Source organism: Danio aesculapii, chromosome 20 (genome assembly GCF_903798145.1).
Source record: "Danio aesculapii chromosome 20, fDanAes4.1, whole genome shotgun sequence".
In the NCBI taxonomy this organism is placed as follows: domain Eukaryota; kingdom Metazoa; phylum Chordata; class Actinopteri; order Cypriniformes; family Danionidae; genus Danio; species Danio aesculapii.
The window spans coordinates 21180637-21200112 of NC_079454.1; the positions used below are offsets into that span (position 1 = coordinate 21180637).

At 34.9% G+C, this 19476-nt stretch overlaps 2 protein-coding genes across 2 annotated transcripts in view; one reads left to right on the plus strand and one right to left on the minus strand.

Annotated features, from left to right (window-relative positions):
* kcnh5a (potassium voltage-gated channel, subfamily H (eag-related), member 5a) overlaps positions 1-16512 on the minus strand; it is a 234352-nt gene extending 217840 nt beyond the window's left edge. Inside the window, exon 1 of the mRNA XM_056481183.1 lies at positions 16379-16512. Coding sequence (XP_056337158.1) covers positions 16379-16451 — 73 coding nt within the window. The 5' untranslated portion in view covers positions 16452-16512. The remainder of the gene's footprint in view (positions 1-16378) is intronic.
* A 1908-nt stretch (positions 16513-18420) lies between these two features.
* Positions 18421-19476, plus strand: part of rhoj (ras homolog family member J) — a 31963-nt gene continuing 30907 nt past the window's right edge. Inside the window, exon 1 of the mRNA XM_056481180.1 lies at positions 18421-19104. Within this exon, the coding sequence (XP_056337155.1) occupies positions 18891-19104 (214 nt within the window). The 5' untranslated portion in view covers positions 18421-18890. The remainder of the gene's footprint in view (positions 19105-19476) is intronic.

Below are 19476 nucleotides of genomic sequence, written 5' to 3' on the forward strand. Positions count from 1 at the left end.
GTATTGCTCAGAAAAATGCTGGGATTTTTTTTTTATTGTTTTACATATTTTTATAGCTGTTATACAACAGCAGATTTTGCCCTTTGAATATACACAGTTTACTTTCCATAAGTTGTTACATTACACGTATCACATTTTATTTGTAGTTAGTTGATTTCATTTTTGAGCAGCTGTTTTGCAGCTGTGTTTTTATTTTGTTTAAAATGCATAACATTTGGTTGTCTACAATAGAAGTTTTTTGGTGCTGAGTACCAATTTTATTCTGAATGATAATTCAAATTACTTTCATTTAATTATTTCAAAAAGGTTTTGTGTTTGTTGTGTTGTTGCTAGTCTTCATGCTCAAGCTTAGAAGGAACATGTTTAAGGGTTAATTACAACAACTTTTATGATGCTGAAGCAACTTGAGCTTTTGCTTTTTTGATTCTGAATAATCTGAAATTCAGCTGGTTTATCACCTTGTAGTTTTTTGTGCTGCTGCTCTGACTTAAATAAAAAGTCATTTTTACAACAGTGTATTCAGTCTATATATATATATATATATATAAATATATATATATATATATATATATATATATATATATATATATATACATATATATATATATATATATATATATATATATATATATATATATATATATATTATTCATTATGTTCATAAATTATATATAACCACATTTTTTGATTGCAAAGCGATGACACGAAATAATAATGCATTCTTGATTGTTGGTGTTTTTCCCTGTTGGGAAGAGATACAACTTTTCATTTTTCTTTTCACCCACACACACTATACTCCATATAACAATATATGATTATGATGGAAGTCATTGGAGCAAAAACAGCAAACATAACAAAAGGGGAGTAAAATTTTCAAAGCATTTTCCCAAAATATGTGTCACCATTAATCATTCCATTTGCTTAAACACAGAGAAAGTTGTGGCCAAATTAAGACTCAAAAATCACCCCAGACTTTCCGAACAGTACATAAGGGTTAAAGGGATAGCTCACCCAAAAATAAAATATTCCTCGTCATTTACTCATGCTCAGGTGGTTTTAACCTTTTATTAGTTTATTTCTTCTGTTGAAAAGAAGATATTCAGTGGAAACTATATCTTTAACTATATCTTCACTATAACTTTATAGTGAGTGGGCTTTTAGTGTGTTCCTTAAAACTTGATAATGTGCATATTCATTCTGCCTCATGTTTGAAGCGTAGTGTACTTCAGTTGGTTAGAAGGGGTCTCAAATTTATTAAAGACTGGTACAAAATAGCCATTGCGATTAATCTCATGTTAAAAAAGTAAATCTGGCCCTAAATACTGCTATGTTGATTACATAAACCATATCTCCCATTTGATACAGTAAACTATTATAGTTTCTGTCTTGAATGCTTTAACAACCTGGTTTACATATGTGTTTCAATAAATTATTAATGGTGGCATTGTAGCTCAGTGGTTGGAACTGTTGCCTCACAGCAAGAAGGTCGCTGGTTCAAGTCCCAGCTTGGCCAGTTGGCATTTTAGTTTGGAGTTTGCATGTTCTCCCTGTGTTTCCAAAGATTTGCACTATAAGTGAATTAAACTAGTCGTAGTGTATAAGTGTGTGTGTGATTATGAGAGTGTATGGGTGTTTCCTAGCACTGGGTTGCAGCTGGAAGGGTATGCGCTGCGTAAAACATATACCAGAATTGTTGGCAGTTCATTCCGCTGTGGTGAACCCTGATAAATCAGGGACTAAGCCGAAGGAAAATTAATAAATGAATAAATGATTAATGAAAAAAAAGTCAAATATTTTCATTGCACTTTGGTCCTAAATTTCATTTTAGAAACTTATCTACTTTTTACAAAACAGTAAGCCTCACGCTCTAACTTGACTAAACTTGCTGTGCCATCAATTGAACATCAAATTTTTAGTGCCTTTCTGTCACTGTGGTTGAAGACGTTTCTTCCAGGTCAAACATCTTACTACGCAAAACTAAAACGATGCAGACAATCAATAAACCTCAGTGTGTAAAGATGATCACCACACATCAAACAACTAACAGCATGAAGTCAGCAAAAGGCAAAACAAAACACTACCCACACAATTTATTCATGATGCAACGCACGCTGGGAGCTTGCAAGTCAGCAACATTGGTCAATACGAAGCTGTTTGTTCAGAGAAAACTCTCTTCAGCTCTTAGCGACAACATTTGAGGCAAATATTGTGTTTTATAGACTCAAAGTAATGCACATTTCTTAGTATTTGTGACTCAAAAAGTACGCTGAAAAAAATGCATTTCATTGTTCCAATGCCATGATTCAGACTCTAAACTTCTAGGTTTGACAAAAGAGCAACACTGATTTATAAATTGCTCTGATTAATAAACCATGTGCGAGAGACTTTCTGCTGTCAGACCTGTGACCTTTTCTCTGTCTCCGTCGCCTCTTGCTGTCTTTCTTTATCTCTCTATAATTCTCTATTCAATTACAGCGTGACACTTTGTGTGTGTCAGCATTTGACTCCATTACTTCCAGCAAGAGGAGCGATGTCCACGGCGCGTGCATTAGGAAATAACCACTGCCAATCTCCGGCCGAAGGTCCTGCCTTAAGCAAACAGCTTTGAAGAAAGTTGTCGATTCAATCTCGAGCGTACACTTTGGAATTACAAAAGAGAAGGTTCAGACAGGGGTCTGGCGAACGTGGAGATTTCCTGAGAGCTAATATGTCACCTTTAATAAAACACATTTGCTCAAACTACCAAAGGTTTGCTTCAGCTTCAAAGTGGACCATTTTTATTATGATTAAATACTGTAAACATCTTGCCTTGCTGATATAAGATCAACCACAGAGCAACCCCGGTCTCCTGAAACATGGTACAGACCATAAACTACTGATCAAAAGTTTAGAGTAATTTTTTAATGTACTATTAAAGACACATCAAAAAGGACAGTAAAGACATTTGCACTAATGTTGTAATGGTCGTTTTGCTTTATAAGACCACCGTGTATCATCAGCAGGCACAAATTATATGTATCTTTTTTTATACATATTTTAATTTTAAGTTTGCATGTTCTCCCAGTGTTTGCGTGGGTTTCCTCCGGGTGCTCCGGTTTCCCCCAGTCCAAAGATATGCGCTATAGGTGAATTGAATAAACTAAATTGTCTCTTGTGTGTGTGAATAAGTGTGTATGGGTGTTTCCCAATACTGGGTTGCAGCTATAAGGGCATCCACTGTGTAAAACATAAGCTGGAATAGTTGACGGCTCATTCCGTTGTGGTGACATCTGAAAGAGAGACTAAGCCAAAGGAAAATGAATTAATTAATTAATTTTCAGAGTAAATATCCCACTAAGCAGCACTATTTTTAAAATGTATCCAGAAAAATTGGTTTTGTTTACTTGTTTTATTTTGTTTACATTTCATAATTCATTACTTTTTAAAATATATTGCAATATAAAAATAGCAGCCTTTTAAAACCATTTACAAAATCTCACCAACTGGACTTTTAAATGGTGTATTCTGTTGTCTTTTTGTTTTAAAGGATCAGCATGATGCATTTGAACTGAACATGAGCACACACACAAGAGTAAATATGAATAATTTTTTCATGAATGATTTTTTTAATTTAGATCTAAATAGATAGCCCAATTTATTTTCAATAAGTACATTCTAACACAATTTATTCCTAGAACCCTATAGAACAGGGGTGCCCAAACTTTTTCTTATGAAGAGCCAAAAACCAAACTTAATTGAGGCTAGTGAGCTGAAGGTAAATATAGTTGCCATGGGTAATTTCCTTATTTATTTCATAATATTTAAAAATGACTAGAAACATTGCTCTATATTAACTAATACATGGTATTTTTCTTTTACATTTTACAATGAACTTATTACAGTAAAAATCTCATTTCATAACAGAATTAAGTTTTTGACTTGATTTGCGATGTCTTCTGCAAAGTCCTCCATCCATAGAGTGACAGTATTTACATACAAATCTGATTCATTTACAACATTTAATTGAAACATTTAATTTCAGCTTGCCCCAACCCTCTCCATCATTCTCACTCTCTTTTCAGTTGGGGTGGTGGGGCAAAATTAAAGTTTACAATGGGCCAACATTGGCCCGTGGGCCCTGTAGGAATGAAAATTATTATATGCATTTGGCTATATGGCAAAACATGTCTTTTTTTCCAAAAAGATCCATACAGATTCCAAAGGCAGATACTGATAAGATCAGGGCCTGGTTAATATGTGGACTTTAGGGGGTTTTAACGATGTGGTCACTAGTTGATTGGTCAGTTTGATGTCTTAGTATTTGGGTTTTAGTCACATGGTCAAGAGAGATACAAAATAGTTGGTAAACTTTGCTCTGCCCCTTTTCCTGCTCTGCTCCTCTCCTGCTCATCTTCTCAGACTCTGCTGCTATCAGACTATCTTTGGGGCCTACTCCCTTTGTCTTTCTCTCTCCCTTCCCCTGTCTCTCCCTCTTTCTCAAGTAACTTTATTTTACGTTTAAGCTGGGTACAACTAATATCATATGTTTTTATTTCATGTTTTATCATTTTATACAGTTATTTGTAACTAATTCAGCTGTAACTATAGAGAATTATTGTCATTAAATCATTTCATTTTCAAGTGGTTGTGAATTATTTTTGATTTATCTTAACAATTAATTGCTCCACATTGCAATACAATACAATCATATAATATCAACACTCTCCCACATTTTTAGCTATTAATGCTGCCCTTATTTCTGTTTTTGGTATAAGATTTCAGAAGGATGGTTTGACTAGAATGTACAGTTTTTCACCATCATACTAATAACTTTTTAGTCATTTGGCAAACCTACAGTTCGAATCGCTGTAGTTAAAATACCATTCTTTACAGCCCTACTTTGGGCATCTCTGCTATAGGACATTGCTTTTTTTAATTAACTTAATTTGTCTTTTATATTTATTCTAGTATCCAGACAGAAAGAAAAAAAGAGAAATCACGCAAATTAAGAGATCAGTGTGGGAACGTTTAAATCTTTGTAAATGGTTAAAATAATGTAGCCACACTTTTAAACAGTTATTTTCTATTTATTTGATCATTTATTTAAGGTAGTGTTGAAAATGAATTATTAGCACAATTATAATTGCAATTAAACATTGTAAAAACAGTAACAGTATACATCAATGAAAATGGATATCAGAAATCAAATTATTTGCTTTAATCTGAATAAGATAATAATTTAATTAAGGTGTTTACATGAGTTGCTTTTTGAATGTTTCTTTCATGATCCTGTTTTACATGTTATAGCACATAATTCGATTAACATCATTGTGTCATCACGCTATCCATATTTCCTCTGAAGCTTCATTTAATTTCGGGTGTTTGATTTTTAATTTTAATGTTTAATTTCAATTTAAAATTTTAACTGCAGTTTGGCACTTTTACTTTCATTCAGGAACATTTCATGCATGCCCCCGTGACAAATGAGGTATTGGATGCGAGTATGAACTGCTGGAAGAGTGTTGCTGTGATGGGATTGGATACCGCATGCCATATGGAAAAAAAAACCTTCACATTTTGCGATGTGTGTGTCTGTAGTCCTTCGCTGACTCGGTAATGTCAAACAGCCGTGTGTGTATAGACTATTTTGTCACAAAATACAGCAAAAATCCTATACGACGGTGTACATGTCTGTACAGCACTTCAATAATGCAAGCAAATTGGCCCAATCCAAGTCTTAATTCCATTTCTGGTTAGTTCGATTATGACTTTAGTCAGATAAAATTAATCAAAAATTGCTGTCTACATGGTAGACTCTTAATCAGAGTATTGTCCTAATCATATTAAAATCGGTTTATTGGTGTCTATGTAAATGTACTCAGTGTCTACTTTATGTTGAGTTGGGTTCAAGCCTGAATAACTGCAAGACAGTCAAAAGTACTGTTTAGAAAAGTACCTATAATATTCGTAAACATGTCCCAATCGATTCCCTTATAGACCTGAACCCAACAGGTTCCATTAAAGTCCTTTAAAAGTGGTTCTTCTGATTAAAATCCTGTCCAGTCCTCTGGGATTTTTATCCCAATAAAAATAAAAACATTTAACCCTTTCTTCATCCTTGTCATTTATTAGTTTTTCAATATTAAGCTAAATGATTCTTTTCAGGCTTTGTCGTCAGAAACAAATGTGACAGAAATCAAAATAAACCCTGATCTTTTTTATGGAAAATAATCTGCAGTTCTCGCTTAGAACTTTTTTTCAGCTACCATCCAGAATGGAGAAACGGAGACCGTACAAACCCACCACAAACACATGAAAATCCATAGAACAGCAGCCCAAACTGGACTGACAACAGAGCCATGCTGCAGAAGAGAGACTAGAGCAGCCTGTACTTTCTGAGCTTTCTGTCAGAGATGTTCTCCCAATCTTCTAGACTGCAAAAGAAGATGCTGGTGCGATTGGAGTCTGTAACAAACTATTCTCCAAGCACACTCCCTACAGTGGCTCTGCTGCCATTATAGGAGGAACAAAGTGTCTTCTCATGCATTCATCTGCATGTTACTTTTGGCGGTCACTGCAGTGAGGAGTGATGACATTGAACAGGCAAGCGCGTATTATTCTATTTTTGGATCCATTACCATAATGCATTCGTATTTTGCTCTGTCTGTGAGAAGCTATGTGTTCTGACTACGTGGACGTCTGCTTCAGGTGAGTGGATGACTACGGGGAAAGTGGAGGATGAAACAGATCCTATTAAGATTAACCTATATTTACACAGAGTACGCCATTCTTAGCGGCTGTGATCTTCGCGAAAACGATTTTCTGTTGGATCCGAATGTAGCAGAAACAGACTATTTTCAGTTTAGATACACCATATGATACTCGCTCCCTTTGGTTTATTGAACGCAACCAGCTCTACATCCTGGTAAACTTTCTTTTTTTTTTTTTTTGGCTTTCTAATCTTCTTTCATATCTCCTCACATGCAGGGATGGGCAGTATTTAAGTATTTCAAATACATATTTTAAATACAAAATAGTATTCTGTAATTTGTATTTGACAGGATTGAGGGAAATGGGTTAATATTTTGTATCAAAATACTTTAGTGTCTTGTGTTTTTGTATTTTTAAAATACTGTTAAATACTTTGTCTACATGATGACATCACATAAATGCACCCACCGATTGGTGCTTTGAACATTATTAATACTTTTATTTAAAGAATTACTGAAAAAATATATAAAATATTTGGACAAAAAGTATACTATACCAATAATAGCAGTTTTGGATGAATTGCTGATGCCAAATGTTTGTCTTTAAAACAAACTACATAAAAAAGTCATACAGTGGCAATTCCTACAAATTAATTGGCTGTTTTAAATGCTAGTTGCCTAAAGATGTCAAAGAGACACAACATATGAAACACATATTTCATAATCTTCTAAAAACTGACAGGTTATAGCAGGATATAGTATATGAGGAGTTTATTTGCAAAAAGAGATAACGATTTTTTGAAGTTTTCAGAAATCATGTGTTTACATTTTGAAGAGTCACTTTAATGGTAAAGGGACTAATGTCATGCGCCTTTATAAAAGTATTTTTAAAATACAAAACTACAATATTTTACTTCGATACATTTTGCGACTGCTGTATTTTGTAGTTTATTTTGATACACTTAAACCTAAGATACTTGGTATTTTATTTTAAAATACATTTCAATGTATTTTTGCCCAACCTTGCTCACGTGGATATCAGTTTTCTTACACTAACACTCATCCCATGATCTCCTGTTGTTTTTTTAATTCCTCTCTATAACTGCTATAACTTTTTTTTTAAGCGTACATTGTAGTAAAATATGATGAATGATTTTTGAATAAATATCACCATTTCAGCTTAAATAAATAGATTAATTATTAAATAACTCTTAGTTTGGACTTGTTTTAATCATAGACAGGGGCTCCTGTTGTTGGAACGTATCTATTTATGCTATACTTTAACTTATTTTAGTAATCTACCAAGCATCTGAAACAACGACGTGGGTTGGAATAAGAGATGGTGTTGTTATGAGAACTTGTAAAGCTTGTAAAAAAAAAACTTAAACTTGTAATAAGTAAAAAGTAAGTAAAAGTAAAGGAGTCATCAGCCCTGGGAAGTCCTTCATCCCACACACAAATAAAGAGCTGCTGCAAGTAGACCTGTTTCCGTCACTTTTACTCTATTGTAATCAGCAATATAATTACTATGATAAGATAAAAACTGAGCATTCATATTTCAGTCTAACCAAGTCTGCCAGGTGTGAAACTGTATAAAGTGTGAACATCCTTTCCTTGTTTAATTAAATATTTTCTTTTTATAAAAAGCATTATAAAATTACAATAAAATTCATTTTTGAGTGCTTTTTTACAATGACTTGACTTGCGATAACTAAGGTCAGCCCAATAATCATTTCAGGTCAATATAATAATATGTATGTTATGTTTGAGTGAGAGACCAGATAAAACTGCTGTTGCATAAAAATTACTGTAGCCAACTGTTAACGTGTATTTTACATCATCTATGTTAACTTTAACGTTATTTTTGTAAGTTACACAGTATTTAACTGTAATATGAACTAGGGCTGCACAATATATCGTTTGAGCATCCATATCGCAATATATCGTTTGATCATCCATATCGCAATGTGTGTCTGCAATAGTCACATCGCAAGATATGCAATGTTGAGTTGGGATAATAGATGACTAGGAACCACAGGTCAAAACTCATGAGATTTGTGGAGACTGACAGAATTTAAGCATAATACAGTAAAAGTTAATCATGTGCATGTGTTTTTAAGGCCTCTGACTATGTAAGCATTTTAAGACAGTTTAAAGCATTTTAATAGAGCATAAAGAAACTTAATAAAAATTCATTTTATTGAACAGTTTATATGATGGAGACTATACATTTGATTATTTAATTTCTGTAACCGACTCTCAGCAGAAAACTGTAAATCACTGTTTATTTCACTTTAATATTTGCTCCATTGTGTTTCTTTATGACTGTATTTTATTTATTATGTATCTAATAAATTACATAAAAATGCATTTGTATTTCATTCCCCTATAAAATCATCCCAATCAATCTAATATCTTTACAAAAAAGAGTTAAATTCATCTTGTGAAATTACGTGTGTGTGTACAGTATATATATATATATATATATATATATATATATATATATGTGTGTGTGTGTGTGTGTGTGTGTGTGTGTGTGTGTGTGTGCGTGTGCGTGTGTGTGTGCGTGTGCGTCTGCGTGTGCGTGTGTGTGTGTGTGTGTGTGTGTGTGTAGGAATTACTACAGTTTGCATATGTGCCTCCCATTTGTTAAGGGTCCAAAAATAATTGGACAGAATAATAATAATAAATCAAACATTATATATATATATATATATATATATATATATATATATATATATATATATAGATAGATAGATAGATAGATAGATAGATAGATAGATAGATAGATAGATAGATAGATAGATAGATAGATAGATAGATAGATAGATAGATAGATAGATAGATAGACAGATAGCTAGATAGACAGACAGCAATATGTATTGCAGAGAAAAAAAGAATCGCTGTCAAATTTTTCCAATATCGTGCAGCCCTAATATGAAGTATTCTGAAGTTGCATTTTGAAAATTACTGTTTCAATTTATTTACTTTTAAATTATTTTTACAGTAAAGAAATAGAATACTGTAAATACAAATATACAGTATAGCAAAATAAATCATGCTGTGAATGTAAATACAGCATTCTTGCTGATTTACAGTAAGTTACTGGTGAACTCCTGCTAGATTTTACAGAAAAATTGCTAACAGTTTTAACATTTGAAATCAAAAATTTAACAACAAAAAATGGGTGTAAGTGTGAGATTTGTTTACATTATGTATGTGCATGTGTGTGACTATTTAACTGCATTTGAACATCTCTTTTATGTGTGTCTCTTTCTCTCTTTGAGTGTATGTGTAGCGTGCCTGTGCACCTTACATTGTGACAAGCGATACAAAAGAGCAAGCTGAGGATGGCCGGGGGCTCAGAAGAGCCACGCTGCATTGCATAAGCCCCATACGCAAAAGAGCAGTATTAAGGGAGCAGAATAAGCCAGAGAATAAATGAGTGGGAGGAAATGTATGTAACTGCATACTGAAAATAACAACTGCTAATTAAATAATAAGCAATTCTAAAAAAAATCCTTCCAAAAAAATATTAATGACACTATAAAAACTACTAAAACCAACGACTACTACAAATAACCAAACACCACAGAGGCAGTTTATATTCCGAATTGTCAGGCCTAAATGTTAGTACAGCCATTTCAAAAGCACTTTTAAAATAATTTAATTTCCAGTCGGCGTGAACCCCGCTGTCAAAGATTAGCCAAACATCAACTTGACTACAAAAAGCTTTTCTAACACATTAAAACTCAACAACAGTTGTTCCTTTGCTTACATAAGGAGACTGGAGGGAAATACGCACTGCTTTTGCTGTTCTAACAATGATGGGTAAAGGTAATCAGCCTTATGAAAGTTGACTTTGTTTACCCCCAGCTGTGTGTTTCGATTTCTGTAAGTGGTCTGGCAAAACTCGAACAAACTTTGCTGTCCTCAAACAAAAGGAGAAGAGCTACGGGGAGGAGCTGGGGAGGAAATGAGGGACAGAGACACAAAAGCCTCAGAAAAACACCTACATCGTTTCCACAGCTGCACTCGTGAAAGGCTTCATTATTTTGAGGTTGGCATGCTGCGTATATGACGATATAAGAGGCATAGGAAAAACAAATTGCTTGAACAATTTCAAATCCTGACTGAATTAAGCTCAGAGATTGGATAATTTATGGCTATTACATAATAAAGGGTTTTGATAGCTTATTTTAAACTGGTCAACTATCCTGCCAAGTGCAATTTAAAGCCTTGGGGTGTTTTGAGGTTTCAGCTAAAATACACATGACACTCTTTAAAAAAGTTTATAAAATATTATTGTGATTTAATAAAGCCTACATGATGGATTTCCACTACCTCTCTATACAAATGTGATCCTGACTAAGTTAGGGTGACCATACTTCCAGATATGTCCTCTTTTTTATGAACTAAAAATGCATCCGGCCAGAATTTCTAAATCTCATAAAATGTTCACAATCCGGCTTTTGTTTTCTGTACAGTTGTCATTAATAGTATGTGTTTTTGCACTACTTTAATCTTTCTCTTTAGGCCATGCATTGTTGCACGCCACCACTGTTCGGTCATGTACAGTTAGGTCCATATATATTTGGAAATTGACACAATTTTTGGCTCTATACACCAATACAATGGATTTGAAATTATGTGCCTTAACTGCAGACTGTCAGGTTCAATTTGAGGGTATTTACATCCAAATCAGGTGAACGCTGTAGGAATTACAACAGTTTGCATATGTGCCTCCCACTTGTTAAGGGTCCAAAGTAATTAGACAATTAGCTTCTAAGTGTTTCCATGGCCAGGTGTGTGTTATTTCCTCATTATCCTAATTACAATGATAAGATAAAGGGTCAAGAGTTCATTTCAAGTGTGCTATTTACATTTGTAATCTGTTGCTGTCAACTCTCACAGTGAGATCCAAAGAGCTGTCACAATCAGTCAAGCAAGCCATCATTAGGCTGAAAAAACAAAACAAACCAATCAAAGAGATGGCATTAGGAGTGGCCAAAACAACTGTTTGGGACATTCTTAAAAAGAAAGAACGCACCAGTGAACTCAACAACACCAAAAGACCCGGAAAACAACCCCGAAAACAACTGTAGTGGACGACCAAAGAATTAGGAAAACACTCTTAACAACAGTTGGACAGAGAGGTGTATGTTTGTCAAAGTCAACAATCAAGAGAAGACAACATCAGAGGGAATACAGAGGGTTCACCACAAGATGTAAACCATTGGTGAGCCTCGTTCCAGACAGACAGACGTTCCAGACTTCAGGCTGTAATTGACTGCAAAAGATTTACAACCAAGTATTAAAAAGTGAACGATTGATTTATTATAATTTTTCTGTCCAATTACTTTTGGACCCTTAATGAGTGGGAGGCACATATGCAAACTGTTGTAATTCCTACAGCGTCCACCTGATTTCTATGTAAATACCCTCAAATTAAAGCTGACAGTCTGCAGTTAAAGCACATCTTGTTCGTTTAATTTCAAATCAATTGTATTGGTGTATAGAGCCAAAAACGTTGAAATTGTGTCGATGTCCAAATATTTATAGACCTAACTTTACATATGCAAACATTGCCCAGTGCGTCTCAATCCCTCAGCACCAAGCCAACAGCCAAGGGAGAGAGAGAGCAGCATCTTTTACATGTCAGTGGGTGGCACATAGCTACTGAACAGTGTAAAAAGTGAAAAAGTGGATTTTATTTCTTTTTTATTTTATTTTAACATATTGAAAAGGAATATCAAACTTATTCGTATATAATTTAATAAATTTAATAATACAATAACAATAATTTAAAAAATAAATGTTTTAGTTTATTCATTCATTTTCTTTTCGGCTTAGTCCCTTTATTAATCTGGGGTTAACCAGCATATGTTTTACACGGCGGATGCCCTTCCAGCTGCAACCCCTCACTGGAAAACATCCACATCCACATACACTACGGACAATTTAGCTTACCCAATTCACCTGTACCGCATGTCGTTGGACTTGTGGGGAAAACCGGAGCACCCAGAGGAAACCCACGCGAAGACATGGAGAACATGCAAACTCCACACAGAAATGCCAACTGACCCAGCCGAGGCTCGAACCAGCGACCTTCTTGCTGTGAGGCGACAGCACTACCTACTGCGCCACCGCGTCGCCCTTAAAAGTAAGCTCTAGTTGTATACATATATTTTTTTCAACATAAACTTTCTTAAAAATGAAAAATTTTTTGAAAAATATTTTAAAAGTTTAAAAAAACTATAATAAGCTAAATCTATGCCCAACGATCTGTCCAGGTCAGCTTCCTCAGTAAATACGTGGAGAACTTTTACACAAATGTTATCGTAAGGAAAATAATTAAAACATTACGGTAAATAAAGTTAAAAAATACATCCTAAAAAAGTTTAAAGTTTTATTGAGATGGATTGTTGGTGATTGGATGGGTGTTGGCCAGATTGGGTAGCAATACATGAACAAACGAAAATTAAGACCTGTTTAAAAAGATTTTTAACACAATATTTCAGTAAATTTAAGACTTTTTAAGGCCTAAAATTTTGTTTTTTAAATTTTAAGACATTTTAAGACTTTTTAAGACCGGCGAGAAGAAGCTGTTTATTTCAAAGGTTGTTAGTGTTAGTTCACCCAAAAATAAACACACCAAAACTTTCATTTGTCTTTAGAACACAAATAAAGATATTTTAGGTGAAATATGAGCTCACTCATCCTCCATAACAGCAATGGTTCTGACTAGACACAATAACCATTTTCACAGGTACACAGCGGTTTGGAAAAGTCAAGGTTTTAAGGCAGTCAAAATTTTCTGTAATACTGTTCCTACCTTTTTTGTTTGTTTTAGGACAAAAGTATCTCCAGCAGAAAAGACATCCAAAGATGCAGTTTTGAATTGTGAAGAAATCTGTGTTTTTAAAACTAATGAAGACAGCAGAAGTCAATGATTCGTTTGAATTATTTAGCCTGACAGGTTTACTGTTCCAAAATATTTTAAATGTTTCTCAAAATAAAATATATTGTGTTCAAAGGAGAAAAAAGTTTTTGTTTTTACCCAGACAAAGACCTATAACGAATATATTTTAAAGCAGTAATCATAATACTGTGAATATTTTTTATCCAAGGTTATCATACCGTCAGAATACCAGCCCATGCAGTCTCAACTCATTCAAAGTCCAGAAAAATATTAATAAACATCTTCAAAACATACCATATGGCATCAATGGTTAAATCGGTATATTATCAAGCTACGATAATACATTTTGTGAACATAAAACAAACATTATGACTTTATAAAAGTTTTTTCTCAATATCATTATTTGGGGAAAACCTTGCTGTAAATGGAGGATGAGGGAGCTCTCAGATTTCCAAAATTTGTATTCCAAATATAAACAAAGTTCTTCTTGTGGGATTGGAAGGGCATAAGGGTAATTAATAACATTACAAACAATTTAAAGTTCAGTAACAGTTTCATAGAATTCATGTCATGATTTTACAACCCCAACACTATCCACCCCTCATCACTCTTCCTCCATCCTCTTTTTTGCTAAATTAAATATGGTCACCCAAGTCAAAGTCAAACTCCAGTTCATTCCAAATACATTGCAGTGTTCACTTCCTTTATTTACCACTTGCACATCTTTGCCTTATTAGCTGCAAAGGTAAAATGTATAAATTAAGTCTACAATCCTAAAATGTTATGACACATTTTTTATCTTACCATCAGCATCAGCCTTTAGATAAGCTACATTTTTAGATATACAATCATAAATTTAACTCTTTACTGACATTGATAGTTCCACAGGAACTGATCGACTGAAGCTTTCCATTCCACAAAACGTCCTTTATATTGAATTTTAAATTTTAATATTTTCTTTACAAAATTATTTTAAAGGACAGTTCAACCAAAATTAGTACTGCATTGCTGCAAACCCCCATTTTGGAGGCTTTATTTTTAATCATGTGTCTTTGTGAAGTTTTAGGATGGAGGACATCACTAACTTTGTCTTTCGATTCCATAAAACCTCTCAGTTTTTATTCTGGACAAGCATTACTTGACACTCTTCCTGACTTGTATATTGACAGCTGTGAAAATGCTCATTCATCCAGATACAGAATGCACGCTGTTCCTTGTAAATTACTCATTAAAAAAGCATATGACAAGAAAATAAATTTAAATTTTAATGCAAGAATGAATTATCCAGCCCATTCAGATTCTGTCAGCATATTTGAATAAGTAATGAGATGAGGGGTGGATGTCCAAAAGCAATATGAGATCAACTTCATCTGCACTCAGATGTGAAATTCTTCCACTCGCTGCATCGATTAAACATTAAAGGATGATCATGATGACAGGGAGCTTAATGAATACAAACATTTGCATCTTGCTATTACAGACGGGGTATAAAAATTAGGTACAGCCTTTTTTCCTCTGATGAGACACACTCTGCGTCAGATTTGTAGAGTGTGTGGGAGATCTAGAGACCCTCGGAGGTCAGAGAGCTGCCCACGGCAAATGTCAGGGCATGGTATTATGAGCTATAATACAACACTGCATAAAAAGCACACACATGCAGAGTCCAGCACACAAAACTTTCTGCTCTTTATGTATACAAAAAATAATAATTCTTCAAAGTTTGTGATATCCATGTAAGTAAAAGGAATTGCAGTAATCATGTGTGACCTCTGCTGGTGAGGTCTTTTCTCACAGAACCTGTGGCAGATTCACATGGAAAATGTACTGTATGTGACACAAAATGACTCTGCAATTCACGCCACAGGCGACAAGCCCTTCACAGATGAGAAGATCCGCTACAGAACAGCCAAGAAAAACACCATCACCTTTAAATGAACTTCTGCTATGATCACAAACAATTTAATTATAAAAAAAAAATACATGGAGATAAATCCATGATGGATCTAGACCCTCTTTAATAGTTTGAATAAATTATTGACAAACGATGCTATTAATATTGATGTTAAAACTGACAATATATTTTGTTATAAACTGATTATAAAGCATTAATAATGAATAATATTAAATACGCACAGAATAAAATACAGTAGTTAACCACACTAAACTCAAAATACCAGTTTTATTTTTGTTTTAAAGTTTACATATGAGCTAGAAAGACTGCTTGTGTGACGAAATGGTAGGTTGTGTGACTCCACGCAGAATCCACGCACTTTCGCAAATATATTTCCCCTTGTGAGATTCGTCGCAAGCGTAGGTTGTAGATGACATAAACTCTTTCTGAAGCATTAATATATTAATGCTGTTAATGTACAGCAACAGTAAAGGCAGACTTATATTTTGGCAAGCGACTGGGAACGTACTAGCTATTAACCGGTTTTAATTATTATTATGGTAATGATGAGACCACGTTTAGCCCTCGGTTGTTTTTCTAATGTCGTTTTACCTTTTATTAAACACTCAATAAAGAAGAGTGTAAAGTAAATTACACGTGCCATTATAAATATCCCAGTTTACTTTGATCAAATTATCCTGTTTCCATTTTTAAAACATATAAAGGAACTCACGAGCTTCAATTTACGCATATTTCTGGGTTAAAGTAAAAAAAAACAGAGATGAGCACAGAAAAAAAGCGCAAAACACATCTTGAGGCATCACGAGACTTTCCGCTTAATCAGGTACTGCAATCTGGAGAAAGCGATCATCTTACCACTTGAGCGACGGACAACATTCTCCAAAAAAGTGTTCTGTGGTGCCACCAGTCCTCTTTTTCCCCCGTGCATTCTGCGGCCGGGCAGCTTCGGTCAGGCTCGCGGAGTTGGTGGAAGCTGGTCGTTAAAGTGATGCAGGCGGCGGGATGGGAATCTATCGGTGGGATGGAGAAGATCATGGTAACGCTGCGCCGTGCCTGACTGGTATGGGTCCTTTGTACCACGGAGCGCTCGCAGTTCTGCAGGCTCCGCGCTCCCCTGGTCTGCGCCTGCGCATTTGAAAGCTGTAACAATAAAAATTGGCTGGCACAGGAATCTCGTGCGAGATGCCCGGTGCCATGGAGATAGTCACATGCAACAGATGGTGCCCATTGCGCGCGATTTAGAAAAATGAAAACTCTGACAGAGTTACTGTAAGTGAAGGGAAGAAATGCAAAAACTGATGAATAGCTATAGATCAAGCAGTGATGTCTTTTGCGCAATTAAAGTTCTTCAAAGTGAAATATATTAACTTTGTTTTAAGAAAATAGAACCATCTTCTTAAGAAATATAGCCTGTTTTGAAACTAATGAAAAAATGTTTTAACATTAATTAAAATAAGTTTAGAGACATCACGTAATAATTTAAAAAGCCACATTTTTTCTAACTTTATTTTTTGTATCAACGAGGTCACGCGTTAAAAGTGTGTAAGTGCATATAGTACTGTCACTATATGTGACCTTATGTCTGTTGAACATGTATTTTTGGTAATAGACAAAAATAGACTGAATGGGTCAGAATTTATTTTTAATTTATGACAGAAATCATTATAATGTTAAGATTCTTTTTTTCCATTAAGATATTTAGTAAATCCAAACTGTAAATATATTGAAATTTATTTTGTATTAGTAAATAGCATTGCTTAATTTGGACAATTTCAAAGGTGATTTACTCAATATTTAGAGTTTTCTTCAATTATTTGCATCTCAGCGAAATGTTGTCATGTCTTAATAACACATACATCAATGGAATGGTTATTTATTTAGCTGTCAGCAGAGATGGCGAAAGTACACACATCCTTTACTCAAGCAGAATTACAGATAATCATGTTCATAACAACTCTGATAAAAGTTGAAGTACACTTTTGTACTCAAGTAAAAGCAAAAAAAAAAATGTGGCCTGAAATGTACTTAAGTAAAAAGTATTAATTGTTACTACCCGTTTTAGATTCACAGTGGTATACACTGTACATCAGCTGTGCTCGAAAGTTTACATACCCCTTGAAGAATGTGTAAAATGTGAATAATTTGAACATATCATAACAAAATGCATGTTTTATTTAGTATTGTCCCGAGTAAGATATTTAACCAAAAGATGTTTATATATTTTACTACACAGAAATTTAGCTGTAATTATTAAAATAACACTACAAAAGTTTTCATACCCATGCTTTTCAATACTATGTGTGGTTTCTGCTTTGTGATGGTTGTTTATGAATCTCTTGTTTGTTCTGAACAGTTAAACTAACTGCTGTTCTTCAGAAAAATCATCAATCTCCTGCAGGTTCTTCTGTTTTCTGCAGGTTCTTCTGCAGATCTGAACCCTTTCCATATATATATATATAGCTAATATATATAATATATATATATATATATATATATATATATATATATATAATATATATATATATAATAATATATATATATATGTGTGTGTGGTGTGTGTGGTGTGTGTGTGTGTGTGTTGTGTGTGTGTGTGTGTGTGTGTGTGTGTGTGTGTGTGTGTGTGTATGAACATCGAATATATTAATATCAATGAAGCTTATTGGTAAAAGTCTGGACATTTTGACTCAGGTCATGGTAGTTAGAAAGAAAGAAAGAAAGAAAGAAAGAAAGATGTTGAATGAAGATATGAATGAATGAATGAATGAATGAATGAATGAATGAATGAATGAATGAATGAATGAATGTCCATCTCCAGCTATCCTTCCGTGTGGCGCCATATTTTAGGAAATGCGGTTGCATTCGGAACGTCCTCCCGCCCCTCCTGCGCCGCTGAAGTCCCCTGTTGAGCAGGCTGTGAGCGTGGACAGAGCCCCTATTGTTCCCAGCCCACTCCTGCCTAATATGGAATTCGCTAGGAAACCAATGATTTCCTGACACTGACGATGCGTAGCCGCGTAGGGGCGATTGTGGAAAGCTGTTTGGAGTAGGGGAATAAACCGGGGCCACAGACACGGCTTTTGGAAACGGTTAAATTGTCGGACCAGCAGCATGTAAGACAGCGGAATGCAAGTTGTAGGAGTTCTCGAGAGTTTTCATGAAACTGCTGTCGATGGCGTCGGATTGTTTTGGAAGCGCGAGCTGAAGTGTGGCTCTCCGACTTGAAGGATTTTGCGTGCGCACCCGAAAGACACGAGACGCGTAAACTCGAGTGACTAAACTGGTCAAACGAAGGTTAAACGCATCAAAGATTGATACGTCAACACTTGGCTACCTGTGGTGAACACAGTTCTGGACTTGTCCAACTATCATGCCTACACTCAGCTCGAGAAGTAGGCAGAACGCGTTGGAAGCGGCTGAGGATGGAGGCAGTAACAGCGATCCTGTCAATACCACAGCCAAAAAGATGTTGAAATGCGTTGTGGTCGGCGATGGAGCTGTGGGCAAAACCTGTTTGTTGATGAGTTACGCGAATGATGCTTTTCCAGAGGAATATATACCGACTGTATTCGATCACTACGCAGGTAAGATGGTTTAGCTCAAAGCGTTTAGCTGAAACCCCTGTTTATGAAGTGCGGTTTATACAGTATGTCCACCTAATCCATGTCTGCCACCCCCCAATGCCGTCGTCTAGGGGACGGTCCCAAGAATAGCCGTCTGAAAGAGGAGATAACAACTGCCAGAGCGAGGACTGAGGCCCGACACAGTGAGAAGTACAAACCGGGCACGCGCGTTATAGTTTTGGATATAGTAAATCAAGCATTATACTTTACACTCAAAGTCAAATGTATGCATAAATGTACTTTATTCAGCGTTTAGACACACACACACACACACACACATTTTACTGTACTCGTAAAAATGTCAGGTGTTAAAAAGCAACAGCTTTGCATTGG